The sequence below is a fragment of the Phoenix dactylifera genome, unplaced genomic scaffold (genome assembly GCF_009389715.1).
Source record: "Phoenix dactylifera cultivar Barhee BC4 unplaced genomic scaffold, palm_55x_up_171113_PBpolish2nd_filt_p 001320F, whole genome shotgun sequence".
Lineage (NCBI taxonomy): Eukaryota > Viridiplantae > Streptophyta > Magnoliopsida > Arecales > Arecaceae > Phoenix > Phoenix dactylifera.
Genome location: NW_024068651.1, coordinates 13226 through 29692, shown reverse-complemented (window position 1 = coordinate 29692; position 16467 = coordinate 13226). Strand labels below are relative to the sequence as shown.

Below are 16467 nucleotides of genomic sequence, written 5' to 3'. Positions count from 1 at the left end.
CATCCGGAACCATCGCACGCCCGGTCAAACTTCCTTTTCTCTTATTATTTTAAGACTATTAGAGTTATTTGATAGAAATTAATTTTGCTTTTAATATTTAAAATAGTTTGACAAATTCATGTAAGGAAGTTTGACGATTTAAGGTGAAAGAAGTAAGTAAATCTTACACTCCTTATTATTTTCAAATTATCATATTTTTAATGCATATGGTTTGCTATGAGTGGTTTTAATAAAAATAACATGTTTATAAAATATGAATCTGATCATGCAATTTAGTAATTTTTCATCTACTTATGCGTATGTTTTAAAAAAAATATTTGAAAGCTCTCAGATAACTATTTACAAACCTAAAGAATTGGAAAAAATCAACATCCAAAGCTAGTATCTATATGAACAGAGGCCCTGCTAAAAGATACAAAATTGACATACGAAACATAATATTGCATTGATTATGGACACGTGCCCAGGATATAAAATAATCTTAGCATGAATATCGATGCGTAATATTTTGAACTATTATATATATATATATATATATATATATATATATATATATATATATATATATATATATATATATATATATATATATATATATATATATATATATATATATATATATATATATATATATATATATATATATATATATATATATATATATATATATGACTAAATGGTAGAAGAATGATTTATAAATTTATTGCCAATATGAGCTTGGCGGAGGAGGAAGAGGGAGGTGAGAGGAGAGCCTTCTCAAGGAGGGAAAGGGAGTGGAGATGCAGGAAAAGTAGATTGGGGAGAGGAGGAAGAAGAGGCGGTGATGCTGGAAGCGAAGATCTCCTCTTCTTCTTCCTCCTCTCCCCACTCATCATCTTGGACCGGAGCCCCATGAATATGATCCGTGCCATCCCACATGGCGTCCGAGCCCTTTAGCGATGACAATGTCCGTCCTCCTAGCTTTCTCCCACCCTCCGTCTTATCTCCAAATCCGAAGCTCCTTCATTGCCTCCTCCACTCCCTATCTCCTCCTTTGCCTCGTCTGCTCCCCCCCGCCCCGAGGTCCACGGTGAAGGCCGCGGTCGCCGCTCGAGAAGAATCGCATCCTGTTTTTAATCATTTATTTGAGGGAAAGCCACTGCTGTTCGCCAAGATCACCCGCAAGGGAGAACGAAATATATGAAGGGAAAGGGGAGCCCGGATTGCAATATAGAAGGTGGGCTAGACTCCTAGTTTCATTATCACTGGCATTGATTGATGCCTATCAGAAAACTCTTCATGAAATTGTTCTCAAATACCAATGAGAAGAGTATTAAATGAGGATATCTCATTTCAGTCTTTCATCATCTACGTGTAAGAGTTTGCATGGCTCTTATCTACATCATCCGTTTAATTCCATGAATTCCTATCTTCATGATAAGAGGTTAATTTCCATAAGCTCTTGACTTTTGTGGGCTAGCATGCCAGTCAAATAATCCCTGATCTTTCATAGGAGAAACAATGGCATTTTATGCTGATTTTAGCAAGGACTTTTTGTTGGTGCACTTTCATTGAAAAGGATCAAAAGAGGCATTCATGGAAGATGGGACTATTCATAAGAGCACGGAGGGGAGACATTCAAAAGAATAATTGTGACAGACTAGACTAGACCAGACCAGCCTGCAAATATCCAGCCAAATTCACTCCCAGTAGAATGAGCAGCAACATTTACCCCAAAAATGTCTTTCTAAACGAAAAACCTCAAAAACAGCTTCTCAAACAAAATATGACATCATAGCAATTGCGCAAGTAAAATTCAGTCCTTCATAGAGGCACAATACAATCTACTTGAAAAGAGCAGATGGTTATTTTTTAGGAAGGTTTAAAGTAGTCTGATGCGGACACGATTGTTCATTCATGAGAAACTACAACCAACTTTTTACCAACACTGTGGCCTGCAAAGAGCCCCACCAGTGCTGCTGGAGCATTCTCGAGTCCTTCAGCTTTATCCTCCACATAAGTGATCTTCCCATCCTTTATATACTGGGCAATGATCTCCTCAAACTGATGATATTTATGAAAAAAATCGAAAACCAGGAACCCTTCCATTCTGATGCGCTTTGCGACGAGGTAGAATAAGTTATGCACACCCTCAGGTTTCTCAAGATTGTATTGAGAAATCATTCCACACACTGCAATCCGACCATGGGTCCTCATGTTGATAAGAACAGCGTCCAGCATTGGACCACCAACATTCTCGAAGTAGATATCGATACCTTCGGGAAACAACCTGAAAAAAAAGACTTCGTTAGATTGTTGTTGGAAAGAAATTGCTGGTGCTCTTCTTCATCTTGCTGCAATGGAGCATATATGGTTCACATTGTAAAATTAAATGACCGAACAAACTATACTCAGGGGACAGAGCTATCTATCTAATACCAGCTTACCACTATTTATATTATTATAATAATAGGTTCTCTTTGGCCCAATATATAGATAAATATCCACAACCTGGGTATATGACAGTCCAAATAATTTGAAGGCAACTGCATGTTCTCCAAACTACAATAACCAGACCATGGGCCTGCAATTATGCAAACATCCTACATAAAAGCGCCCGCCAATCACGGATCATCACAAATTCCATTGCAGAGATTTTCAGAAATCAGGACACTTGGAATTGAAGCTAAGATGCATAACATACACAGGCAAGACCCATGCCAGATACTTGTTCGTGTCATGTAATTCCATGTATCACTAAGAGTTTAAGGCTGGATGCAGAACACTAGTTTCATAAACCATCAGTTCTCTCGGGATATAGAAAAAAAAATAAGTCAGTTAAAAAAAGAAAAAGCAACCAACCTCTTTAAAGCTGCACTCAAGTCTGGCTCCTTCTTATAATTAAAAGCCTCATCAAAACCAAACTTGTTCTTCAATAAGTTAACCTGAGTAGACAGTGCCAAAAAGGAAGTTGAGCAATCTTAAACAGAAGAGGCAAAAGTAAAATGCAATGAGAACACAAAATCTCTCTCAGGACTTGGTGCCAAAAAAGAAATTGAGCGATGCTTAAACAGAAGAGGCAGGAGTAATATGCATATGAGAACACAAAATCTCTCAGGACTAGTGCTTTGTTTCACTAAAGCTGAATGTGAACAATTTTCTTCTCTGCAACCACAATCATATCCATTATACCTCTTCGACCTCATGTTGGTCATAAGAAAACAGAAAAAGAACACATGCACTGTGAAACATTTCAGATTATCAATGGTGCATTCTTCTAATAGGGATTGGGGACCTACAAAATTGTAGCATTTTTCAATATCTAAGCCCCTGAGGGTTGCTTGCATAATATATTGCAGCTGAAAAGGGATCTAACGAAATTTGATGTGAAGTGCTCCCAGAAACACTCCCATTATCCATATTCTGGAAAACACAATTTGGGTAACCTGAACCCAATACATGAAACCTCAAGTTAACAACTAATAGGTGTATTCTGTTAAAAATTCCATGCCCATTTTAAATGAATCTTCATGTGCAGGTGCTAACCTCATGCCTGATCAATTTTTCGTATTCCTTATGTGTTTCAGCAATTCCTCTTATCCAAAATTTGAGAACCCAAGTCACGGTCATACAAACCTTGTCATCAGAGCCAGCACTTCCAACCACGTAACAGCCCATTAATTTGGCGAACTGCCCAACAAGCTGTCCAACAGCACCTGATGCAGCAGACACAAAGACATATTCCCCGATCTTTGGCGCACAGATCTCATGAAATCCGACGTAAGCTGTGAACCCTGCCATGCCTGAATATGAAATAGTGATGTCAGAAGCCATACAACAAATTGTACAGGAAGCACGGAAACTAAGAAACAGAACTATTCTACCAAAGTTCAGTGACATTCTTTTTCTTCCACCATAGTAATAACTTGATCTTGGTCTGGTTTAGTACACTTGTGGACTCTCTCAGCTTGATGCACAAAGCTGATAATTGAAACCACCTTAATCATTGAAAAAATATATCTATTTTACACCGAGTTCCACTTGTTTGACTTTTTTTTTTTCTGAACATGGTTTCAGGTATCTGCCTCAACAGGCAATCCTTGATCCAGATGATATAATTCGCATATGGCCTTACTTATCCCTGAACATTTCCATTATCAGTAATAGGTAATACCAAGGAATTAAAAAAAATAAAAAAATAACATTGACATTCCATACCATGTTAGATGTTAATGATTCATTGATTTTCAATATCATTTTGCCATTGTTGCAAGATTTACAACCACAGTTGTTAAACAATCATGTAATACAACTGTCAAATCAGACCTTAAAGAAACATATAACAATATCAAAGAACGACTACTGTTTAATGGTTATGTACTCAACATAGTCAGATGGCGAATACCAGATTTGTAGGCATTTTGCTGAACAAGCAACTTACCAAGAAGGCCAGTGTAATAGGAAAGGGGTACATCAGTGTATCTGATTTTGAAAAGCATCTCTGTTTCTGTGATGAGGCTATACTCTTCCCATCCAGTCATGCCCCACACAAAGTCACCTACCTTGAAATCTGGATGGCTAGAATCCACCACTTTACCCACACCGAAACCAGTTATGACCTGTACAACGAAAGAAGAAAAAAGATGAACATGGAGAAACAGGGAACCTTAAAATGTAAGCCCACATAACTAGAAGTTCCATGATGGTAATATTGTCCGAAACAGCTTTAACTTGATTGGGGAAATGGATCGCCTTTTACTTTATCAAGTTCAAAAATACTAGCTATTATTTTGAGCTCTAATGATGTAGCAAACATGAATTACAGAGAATATGACTATTTAACACAATGTAGGATCCATATGTATTATTTCTACAATGATAAAGATGAAATTGTAACCATTGCTTTTCAAATTATATATGTCCTTCCACATAAATTTACTACTGACTTGTTTTTCCTCTCTTGACTTGCTATTTTAGCCTTATCATCCGACCCCAAGTACTAAGTTATATTACTATAGAACTAGTAATATAATATGAGCCAAATTTTTGCATGGTAAAAGCTCAAATAACTAGAAATCGAAGATTCATGTGTGCTGCAATCATGCTAGTGACGCGTGACACTATGCCGTGACATGTCATGCCATATTGTGCCAATCATGCACCCAGTCATGTGCCAAGTTCAAGATAGGAAAAAATGAACTTGTGTCAGTTTGTATCAACTCAAGATGGTCCATGTAGTGCCAACAAACATTCATGATATATGGTACCTAACCCTTATATTGTTCTTGCATCTAGCAAGCCTAGTACATACCGTCTGGCACAAACCATCACTGTGCAACACTTTGAATCTGTGATAAAAAATGTAGTTGTAGAAGTCAACTTTGGGCAACATCGGAGATAACACATAGAAGACAAACAGTTGTAATATATATATATATATATATATATATATATATATATATGATTTTCCTAGCCATTCCACTATAGTTTCCCATTGACCCTATTTTCTCTCATTCCCTCTTCCAATATTTTTCAACTGATCATCTCATGATTTGCCCTCAAACGTTCAACATGGCAACTCCAAAAGAAAAGGAAAACCCACTCTTGGATGCATAACAACCTATCTTTCTCAAGTTTATGATCGTACAAGACCACACTCCCCGAGTGGCCTATCAAACCACTGAATGCCAAAAACTGACATCTAATCAATAGAATGACAGAATATGCACTGTTATACATTAACCAATCTTGATGAAAAGGGATGTGGACACTATTTGCTTTCTTCCAGCTCTGCAGCCTCTTTTGAACCCTATACACATTTCTCACTCCCAAATAAAAGTATTGTTGCACGTTTTCCATAGTAAACTTTGTACCGAAACAAGTATTGCTGCATCCAGATCAAAGCAGTCCAATTTCGGACGGATCAACCATTGGGTTGCAACATAGCATTTCTCAATGAATTAAAATGATCGTAAAAACACCTAAAGATGTGCTAAAAATATTTTCTATAACAGAAGGGAAAAACACACACATACACACACTCCCTTCCCCTAGGACGACAGGTAGCAAACAAATCCACAAGAACAAAGAAGAAGTGAAAAGAACCATCAAATTCCCGGTAGTTTGTGATCATGATTCACACTCATTTTCCTAACATTTTCCAAGAATTTTTTCCTATAAACTTCTCTACCTAGTGCTCTTTTGCCATTTCTTGTTTAAATAACATATTTAATTGTGCTTTTTTCTAAAAAGTCATAACTCCTATACAGCAGAACGAGCTAGTGCGTTTGGTAATCGTAAGAGAAGCTCCATAATTAGCTCGGGACACCTGGAGCTCTACTTCTGCTCGTGTAGCGCCTTGGATAGTGTTTTTCACCTGAAAGCCCCCACCCCCAAGTTTTTTTAAGATCAATTTCGATGGTTGCGTGCTAGATGGCGACGAGGAGAGGTGCAAGCCTTGTCATCAGAGATCCGGATTCCAAGATGATTGTGGCTGGTGGTTACCAGATCTTCGACATCTCAATCTCGGGAGCTGAGTTGAGGGCGGCGTGGGCCGGACTGGACCATGCTTGGCATGTGTTGCGGGCTAAAGCAATACACCGTGAGGGTGATTCGGCTACGATTATTGGCTAGATCTAGGGAGGCGTCGACAGTATGGGTAGGTGCCACCCCTTACTTCGAGACATTCTGATCATTGTCTGTGGTAATGTGGCCTTTCAAGCCAAGCACATCTGCAAAGAGGCCAACGGGGCTGCGGACTGGATGGCTTCGTACGTGGCCAACCACTCCAGAGATACTTTTTCAGTCTGGAAGAGAGAGTTGCCTAGAGTGCTTCAGAATTTGTTGTGTTTTAACCTTTTTGGATATGTCTGGATTAGAATTGTATGAATCATCCCTTTTAGCAACAAAAAAATAAAAACATAATCCTAATCGTGACATCTAATTTGAGCAAAACTGCATCATAAAGTCGTCAGATACTACTTTATTCGAATAATCAAGTATATGACACAAGCAACAAAGAAAACGACCAATTCAACACCAAAACCCCCATAAAATTACCGATCCTATCAGCAACCATTCCATCTCCTCACCCTCCAAAACCAGACCTAAAAAATTTAGATCCAAGATTCCATAAACAGTTACGATAACTCCAAAGAAAACATAAGAGAAATAAGTCGCAGGAAAAAAAAAAGTGGCTGAGAGAGAGAGAGAGGGTTCTTATTATATATTATATTTATATGGTATACCGAGCCGGGGACGAAGTCGGGGACGTAGGAGGGCTCGTCGTGCTTGCTCATACGCGACCTCATATAAGGGTCGCAGGAGAGGTACAGGTTCTTGAGCAGCACCGCCTTCGATCCCTCGGGGACCTTCAATCGGACGGTGTCCGTCGTCACGACCTCCATGTCGCTCTCCTTGGGGAAACCCGCCGTTATGAAGTCCTTCAGCACAACCTTCTTGTTCGCCTTCGCCCTCACCTCCGCCATCGCGCCCTCTCTCTCGCACTCCCTCTCCCTCCCTTTCCGGGCTTTAAGAACTCCGGGTTGTCGAGAGAAAAATAAAGTAAAATGTGTCAATTAATCGGTAAATTACTTTCTCATCCCTCTAAAGACCCACTGTAACGGGGTAGTTCTATATACACCCCCCCCTATTGCTCAGGACCCACTGTAAAGAAGTTCACGTCTATTCTGCAGTATTATGGTTGATGGCTGAGCAAAACCAAGTAATTTGGTCCTTTCCAAACTGTAATCGCCACCACGAGCGACATATATGCAATTCTCTATGCATCCTTCCTAGCTCTTACACCTTCTTTGAAAGATCCAATCCGAAGAAAGAACTTTGCCATGAAATTCCACCAAGTAGCCCCTCTCAACTTGGCTTTGAAGGTTCCAAGAATCATTAGCCAGGTTGTTTACGTCAACTCGCGGCATATAAAGTGTGAGAACCTCGTGCGGGCGTGTGTTTAGTTTCCCATCAGTTATTCGCTAGATAAATCTTGAGTACTTATACAGGATCAATGAGCCTAAATAATATCTTCCGGCTAGCCATTTAGGATAAGTTTCTGGATTGTTACAAATGGTATCAGAGCGAATCCGAGCCATAACCTATGTGAACTAGGAGACACTGCAGTACAGATTCATTGGGGCTAACCACAAGCCGGTCGTGGTGTTTGTGATTAGATTTGAATAGATATGAATCCTTAGCCAGACGAGGATGTCCAAGCTTGAATGAGAAGAATATATGAAGATTCCGTACGGGCATGTGTGTAGTCCCACATCGATTATTTGCTGGATAGATCTTGAATACTTATACATGATCAAGGAATCAAAATAATATCTTTCGGCTAGTTATTTTGAATGAGGTTCTGGGTTATACAGAAAGACTGAGAGAAAGAACGGGGACGATGAAAATATTGGCTAAAAACACAAATTATATACGTTTTTTATAAAGCTAACTCGGAGTACTAATTATCATGTTGCATTTTGTGCAATATTCTTTGATTGCTCAGGTTGAACGATTGCCCGGTGCGCCTTCCTGTGGCAGTTGACGAATGCGACGTCACTTCATCTGTTCTCAGGAGGTAAAGTATCCTCTTGGCCTCTGGTTCCATAATAAATTTTCTCTCATGATGCTGAACCTTGTCGTACTAAATGCGCAAGCCCATACCGCAGAATCATAATAGATATTGTGACACGTCCGAGTCATGGACCACCTAATAGAAAATCAAGTAAACTGGAAAACGTGTACGATGAACTCTCTTTTTATTTTTCAACTTGTTTATAAAATCCTTGGAGCATTTGTTACCAAAAGTTCATTGCTTTCAAAAAAAATGTAAAAAAAATAAAGAATAACAGAAGGTTTTTTTTTTTTTTGTAAATACTATCTTCAACACCAATATGCACCGCGTTATATAATATAGGCCTATGTGATAAGGTGTGTAATCAAAGATTATAAGTCCTAATGGGACGAGAGGCATCTTAACCATCCCATTTCGTTCTTGCCACAAAAAAGAAAAAAGAAAGAAAAGAAGTAACAAAGAAAAAAAAGAAAGAAAGAAAGAAGATAAAAAAAAAAAAAAGCTAAGAGAGACAGAAGGGTGCTTATAGAACCCTCTTGTTTATGATATCTGCCATCTTGTAGGAGAGGTGGAATCGTTTAGAGTTACGCTTGTCTTTCGGAAGGCAAACAGTGCAGCGGACTGGATTACCTCTTTTGCAGCACACCACTCTGGAAGTGTCTTTTGAGAAAGGATTGGAGCACATGCTAGTGGCATTAGAGCGTATTTTGTAATGTGATCACTCTGGACGTACTCACGACTGATGTAATAGGCCGTCGGTACACCAAAAAAAAGGAACTCTCAACCAAAACTGCCGCCAGAACAAGGTGGGATGGTGAGCATTGTATTCATGGAGAAACTAGGACACTCTCAAGTCTCATCCTATGGGATTTAAAATCTTGGTGCAATCTCTTAAATTTTCATGTTAATATTCTTTTCCATTGGTGAGCTGAGCTGAATTCTAGTTGTTGTAATGATTTGAAAAACCATATGAGATAAGTTTCTTTTTGTTAGGTATCATGCTTGTGAAGAATTACTGGTACTGACGGCAGTTTCGTTTCAATTCTCAAAAATGCGATGCAGGTTCTCTGCTCAAATAAGAACAAGTGGCATTGCAATTCAATTTCAATAATTTTGTTCCAAGTAATTTGCTGGTGAACATGGTTTGAGAGCAAAATCTCAAGGAAGGGTGATTGTTTGCTGATGTACATATATGCAAGTGCCTGCATGTCAGCTACTCTAATGGACACTCTCTCATAATTTATATTGGAGATTACCATTTTCTTGTTCCATATCATCCATTGGCAGGCTCTTTGGAAGCCTGCAACATGATCTTTACCTGTCAGTTTGCATGAAAGAATTTGGAAGTCGGGATTTGCAATCTCATACAACATTACAAATATTCTTATCGAGTGAGAGCACATTCTTAGTCATTCACATTACAGACATTTGAATTTATTGAAGCAGATGCTTTATTTTCCACGCAGAGTTGGGTGACACAAAATGGCAGTCAAGAAACTTCGTGCATCACTCAGGAGCAACAAGGACAACCTGTTTGCCAACATTGCGGCCTGCAAAGAGGCCAATGAGGGCAGATGGAGCCTTGTCTATGCCTTCAACAACATCTTCAACATAAACAACCTTCCCTTCCCTGATGTACTGAATGGCCATTTCTAAGAACTGAGGATATAAATGCCTGTAATCAGGTTCAATGAAACCTTGCATCCGAATGCGCTTTGCTACGAGGCAGAATAAGTTGTGGACACCCTCCTGCTGGGTGAGATTGTATTGCGATATCAGCCCACAAACAGCAATTCGACCATGTACTTTCATGTTCAATAGAACTGCATCAAGCATTCGCCCCCCGACATTTTCAAAGTAGATGTCTATTCCATCAGGGAAAGACCTGGTAACAGTCATGCACTCAAGTTATCTTCAAATGTGAAATTTTGATAGGCAGATATCAGTGAAACAAGCAAGTCATCAACAAAAGGTACTACAGAAAAAAGAACTGCAGATAACATAATATTCTGAGGACAGAAGGATCAACTCGATGGTGAGATACAATTTTTTTTAAAAGTTTTTCTTTTGGTAATTTCTTGTGTTCATGGGCAACTGATGGAAGTCGCTAAATTTTCTAAATTAGCTCATTTGGATGCTTGAGAGCACAGGGGACTAACCGTAGATATGAGCTCAAATACCATGAGAAGAGTATTAAATGTGGATATTTCATTCAAGTCTTTCATCACCTGAGAGTAATTGTTTTAGCACAATGTATGAGTTTACATGGTTCATATCTAGATCATTGGCTTAATTACATGATAAGGGGTTAGTTTCCATAACCTCTTAACTTTTATGGGATAACATGTTAGTCCAAGAATCCCTCATCTTCCATAGGAGAAACAATGGCACATGAAAGTTTAGGCGGAAGAAGAGATGGAAGCAGGTGTCTGGGAAATATTTTGTTCTTTTTTCAGTTGGGGGGAGGGGAGGGAGGGGCTGAGGTGTCTCAAAAATGTACATCAAGAATCCGGCCTCTAAAATTTGCAGGTGGTGATGTTGGTATTGGTACCACTAGGTTCTCAATTATTGATCCTTTAAGATATTTAATTGATATATAAACATCTGAGGGTGACTATTTATATTTAATAAGAAATTCTAGGACTTGGATTTCTGATGGTTCTAGTTAGATTAGTCTGTCAAACATCATGCTTTTAGAGTAATTCCTTGAGCTCTCAGACCTGGTAACATAACACCACCTCAATGGAACAATTAAGATCAAGATGCAAAGAGAACATTCATCAGAATTTATACACCGGCCTTTTTAATGCAGCAGCAAGATCATGCTCTTCCTTGTAGTTAAATGCATCATCGAACCCAAACTTATTCTTTAAGAGATCAACCTGAGCAGCCACAGGAATCCAAAATATTATTAGTGCTTTCATAGCTAAAATTTTCTATGAAGTAACACATACTTGCAACCCAACCCTTGAAGGTACAGAATATGATAGTACCTTCTCTTTGGTACCAGCACTCCCAACTACATAGCAACCCATCAACTTTGCAAACTGGCCAACAAGTTGGCCAACTGCTCCAGATGCTGCTGACACATATACCGTTTCCCCTTTCTTCGGGGAACATACTTCATGAAATCCAGCATAAGCTGCGAGCCCAGGCATTCCTGAAAATGATGCACAAATAGCTTGAACTTTGTAAGAAATTCTTATTCACGGATTACGTGCTACTCATAACGAATGATGCATAAGTCTCCATCAAACACATACAAGATTTATTCCTAACAATCTCCATCTATGTTAATACAGAGGTGGCTCAAACAATATTTAGAAGCCATGTTAGGGTAAATACTCGAATTATGCTTTCGATCTGCAAAGAATCCTTGAGCAATAGTATGAGCGTAATGATTCATTACTATGAAACTGTAACATTAACTGAACTATTTATCATAGTTTAGTCACCCTACTATCACCAACAGCACTTAATTTCTTCACCAATGTAAAGCAACTGCCTATTGATTCCCATTGTATCAGAATTGTCAAAATATCAGAAGGTACCTAGAATGCCTGTGTAGTAGGAAAGTGGTACATCAGTGTACTTGATTTTGGTCAGGGCTTGGGGCATTGTAATCAGGCTATACTCTTCCCATCCAGTTATTCCCCAGACGAAGTCTCCAGAGTTGAAATCTGGATGACCAGAATCAAGAACTTTAGCCACACCATAACCATTAAGGACCTGCAAATGTATGACCCAGTTAGACTTATGTTCTGGTTCAGAAGTAAATAAAAGACAATTATATCATCAGGTTATCAAAATTATGTGCACAATTGTACAACAACTTAAATAATCTTTTGACTTACAAGCAAAAGTTAGAAGTATGAACATGTGGGATGCAAACAGTGTAAAAGATGAACTAAATGACCAAACATGACTGGTAGAAAATAAGAGTGCACGGTTAAGCCTTCATGCTGCAAGTGGATAAATGACAACTCATCCTTCTGATGTCTGAAAATTTTCAGATAGGATTTATAAGGGCAAAGAAGCCACTAAAAGTAAGAATAACTGAAAGATCCTTCTAGTTTCCCAAATTTCAATGTCTAGCACTGTTATACTTTCATGGATCAATATATTAATGAAGAAAATTATTGCAGAGCTAGCATAGATCTGACAGAACAATTATCACCATATTCAGAACGGAAAAATTCCACATAATCTTCGTCTTTGCAAATCATACACTCTATCCCTTTCAGGCAGACCTGATCGCATTTTCCAGCAGGTCATCTTACTCTTTGTTTTATATAATCAAACCATCATATTCATTCCTCACATTCTTATCCTCTATTTGTGATGCTCTTAAGCCTCCCACAGACTTACTACATCCTGACAGTCACATTCACACCTCAACTTGTTCATCTTTGTGGTGTTCCTCATTCTGCATCTTTTCTTTCTTTTCTCTTTTTTCCAGGAAAAGGTGGAAGATCCACCACCATACTTTTGCCCCATTTTTCTTTTCTGTACAACAAAACTTAGTGTTGTTGCAGTAAGTACCCAGTCCAGAACATCGATTATTAATAATACTGACTTGCTGATTCCATGCGGATAAGTTGATTTCAAGCAGTCTAACTCTAATTTAGAGAATAAAGCCCAAGTATATGGTTTTATCTAGAAATATTCTGTTTCAGTATTCATAGCACACTATAATATGGTACAGTTTGGGACTGAACTGAGAAAAGGTCCTCCTTTTTCTGTACACTAGAAATTGAAAGGAAACAAATGGTGAAGTAGAAACAAATCAACGACAACACCCTCCCTAAATATACTTAAAAATACTGTCGCTAATGCCATTGATGAAGTAAAAGTTCATTCAGGAACAAAGTGTCTAAGATGGCAGATCTGGAATTAAAAGAAAACACGACTAACTCACCCAAAATTCAGAAAGGAAAAGATTACATAAACATCAAGAACAGTAGAAAATGCGAGATCACCGACATATTTACGCATATAACCATTCAAACAAAGACAAATTTAGCAAATATTATCCTTCACCTGAATAGCCAACAATAAACACACATACATTTGAGATCATACAAAAAACTCATTCGAATAAAATAACTGAAAATTTTTTATTCAAACTATCTATCTCAAGAACCATTTAGATCCGAAACATCATAGCATTCTCCAAACAAAAAAAAGGTAGAATGGGAATTAGAAAGAGATGGGCTCACAGAGCCAGGAGTGTAAGGGGTGGTATAGCTTTCAGTAACGGGCTTGGACATGCGCCACCTCATGTAAGGGTCGCAGGAGAGGTAGAGGTTCTTGACGAGGACGGCCTGTGATCCATGGGGGACCTTTGATCCGATGGTGGAGGTGACGAGAACCATGTCCTCCTCCTTGGGGTACCCTGTCACGTAGTCCTTGAGGATGATCCGCTTGTTGCTCAGTTCCACTGTCGCCATCTTTGCTTCTGATTGCTCTTCTTTTTCTTCTCTCTGGAGAATAGGAATGGGAGTCCGAAGAGCACTCACTCTCACTCTGTTTTCTAGCAAGAAAGAAAAAGGATACTCAATGGCTGGTCAGTTTGGATTTTGGATATAAACTTTGAACGGCTCAACTGATCTGACTCAATTAAATCGGTGCAATTTCGGGTCAAGGGGTCGAGCGAACCGATCTAGCTCGAATCAAATCATTCTATATATATCATATATAAATTGGATCAAGTCTTGATCCAAAATTAGGACCGAATAAAGAACCGAATTAGGTTGTCGAATCGGATTTAGGTCGGATCCACAGCTACAATTTTTAACTCAATGGGTCATTCGGGTCGAATTGGGTCTATGTACAACCCGGACCCAATCCAAAAAATTCGGATCCGGCTAGAGTTCAAGTCGGATCAATCCATTCATAGCTTCAGAACTTATTTGCATCCCCACAGATCCAAATAATTTTATACATTCGAATCGGGGCGTAGAATTGAAAATTTAAAATTATCCAAATTTTAAATGGATCGGGTCATATTTGAATTCAGCAAATTCAGATCCGATCCGAAAAATAAAATGAGTCCAAATCTAGGACCTAACCCAGCCCTACGGGTCCTTCAAAACGAGTCAGGTTGGGTCACAAGTCAACCTGAGCCATTTGCAGCCTTAATGCCAATATATAATACATTGTTAAAGCTAAGATAACAAATTACACGGTATAGCTTGATACGGCAAATACTAGTTATCATTATTTTAGAAATATTATATCATAGATATTTTATACTTTTAAAATTTTATTGTTGATTAAACTAAAGGCTAGCTCGTTAGTAAGTTTTATCTCGGTTTGGAATATGGTAATGAAATTCCAACATGTTTCTCAAAAGTAAAAACTATATAATAGTTTTTATTACTTTTATTTACTTTTATGTAAGTTTTCTATAATGATTATTTTATTAAAAATTATATTTTTTTTTTATTTGGATAACTTGAAAGTTGTACCAATCCAACCCTATCCTTTCATAACTCTGGATTGGCTTCGGATTGTAATGTTCACATGTTCAATGATGCTTATAAGAATTGAAATTGATTACAACCTTATAGAATTTGGGTGACCAGAAACTTTAGGATTTTTTTTCCCTAATGGAGGGAGTGGCTTTGCCTTTCCTAATCCCTTATTATTGGATCCTTCAATAATTGCATCAAGAATAGGTACTTTTTGAGAGCGATATATATATATATATATATATATATATATATATATATATATATATATATATATATATATATATATATATATATATATATATATATATATATATTGTGTCACTTCCAAATCTGCTACTTGATAGCGTGGGGCCCAAGAAAATGATGTCAGAAGTAACATGAAAGTGATGCTCTAGGAAGGCATGAGCCACATTTATAAAAAAGTATTTTTGGCGTTTTCCAAATTAAAATGCATCTATGCGTATCATCATATGCTACGTTAGGTTTTGGCGCCAGGCAGTTCATAAAACAACTGGAGCTGGGATCATAGCAGGTTTTCTTCAAGATATATTGTTCAGCCAAAAATGAGCCAAGCTCATGCATCTTCTCAAATTCCACACATAACTAAGCCAAGTTGGAGAGTTTTGGAAATGCAAAGACATATAGAAGCTTAACTTAGTTTGATAAGAAGCTCATTCACACTGTTGAGACTAGTGATCTGAGCTATGTTGTTGAGCTTGATTCGAGCCCGATCATTCCTTTGATACTACGAGTTTAGCCTATTGAGCTTGGTTCGAGCCCGATTATTTCTTTGATACTACAAGTTTAGCCTGAGCAACTTATTTGTGTGAGAAGCATGGGGAACCCTCGACCCTTATCCAGCTTCATCTCATAAAGGTAATGAAATAGAAAGTGTATCCCAAGTAGTTACCAACATGACAAGGAAAAATTATATCATACACCGTTGTTGTGCATGATGCCTATCCGGTCGTCGCATTTCTGTAGGCCTCATTCATCATGCGGAAATAATCAGCATGGTGCATGGCTATATTGGTGCATCCTGTGTAAGATATAAATTGCCCACAATAAAGCAGAGTGGTCCATTTGCATCTCTAAGGTTAGGATGAGCAGCCTATTGGGCCTGCTTGGGGGTGGGAGGCCTGCAATCCTATTTTGTAGCTTACTGTTCTCTTACTGGTTGATATAAAAAAATTAAAAAAATATGCTTCATCTAAAGGAAAAAATGTTTACAATCGTCCTATCGACATTAATGGGCTCTTAATTCCTTTTGGTTTTAAAGATACCAAGAAGTCTGACTTGAATCTGAGCCAGCAGCAATCCTAACATGGCCCAAGTAAACCCTTAGAGTTCAAACCCTTATTCATTAAGCATGAATCCGGCTTAAGTCTCTGGTTTTGTTGATTTTAAGTAGATTATGAAATTACCCATTCCAAT

The 16467-nt window shown here is 38.1% G+C and overlaps 2 protein-coding genes across 2 annotated transcripts; both read right to left on the bottom strand.

The window, feature by feature from the left end:
* Window positions 1–1694: 1694 nt before the first annotated feature.
* On the bottom strand, window positions 1695–7515 carry LOC120103886 (2-alkenal reductase (NADP(+)-dependent)-like). The gene is made up of 5 exons (XM_039121999.1): window positions 7227–7515; window positions 4421–4598; window positions 3616–3782; window positions 2842–2924; window positions 1695–2269 (listed from the first exon to the last, which is right to left on the bottom strand). Exons 1-5 carry the CDS (start codon window positions 7464–7466, stop codon window positions 1891–1893), a joined length of 1047 nt encoding a protein of 348 aa, XP_038977927.1. The 5' UTR covers window positions 7467–7515; the 3' UTR covers window positions 1695–1890.
* A 2385-nt stretch (window positions 7516–9900) lies between these two features.
* Window positions 9901–14134, bottom strand: LOC103724335 (2-alkenal reductase (NADP(+)-dependent)-like). The gene is made up of 5 exons (XM_008815561.4): window positions 13777–14134; window positions 12109–12286; window positions 11551–11717; window positions 11357–11439; window positions 9901–10442 (listed from the first exon to the last, which is right to left on the bottom strand). The coding sequence occupies exons 1-5, from the start codon at window positions 14005–14007 to the stop codon at window positions 10064–10066; spliced, it is 1038 nt and encodes a 345-aa protein (XP_008813783.1). The 5' UTR covers window positions 14008–14134; the 3' UTR covers window positions 9901–10063.
* Between the last annotated feature and the right edge of the window lie 2333 nt (window positions 14135–16467).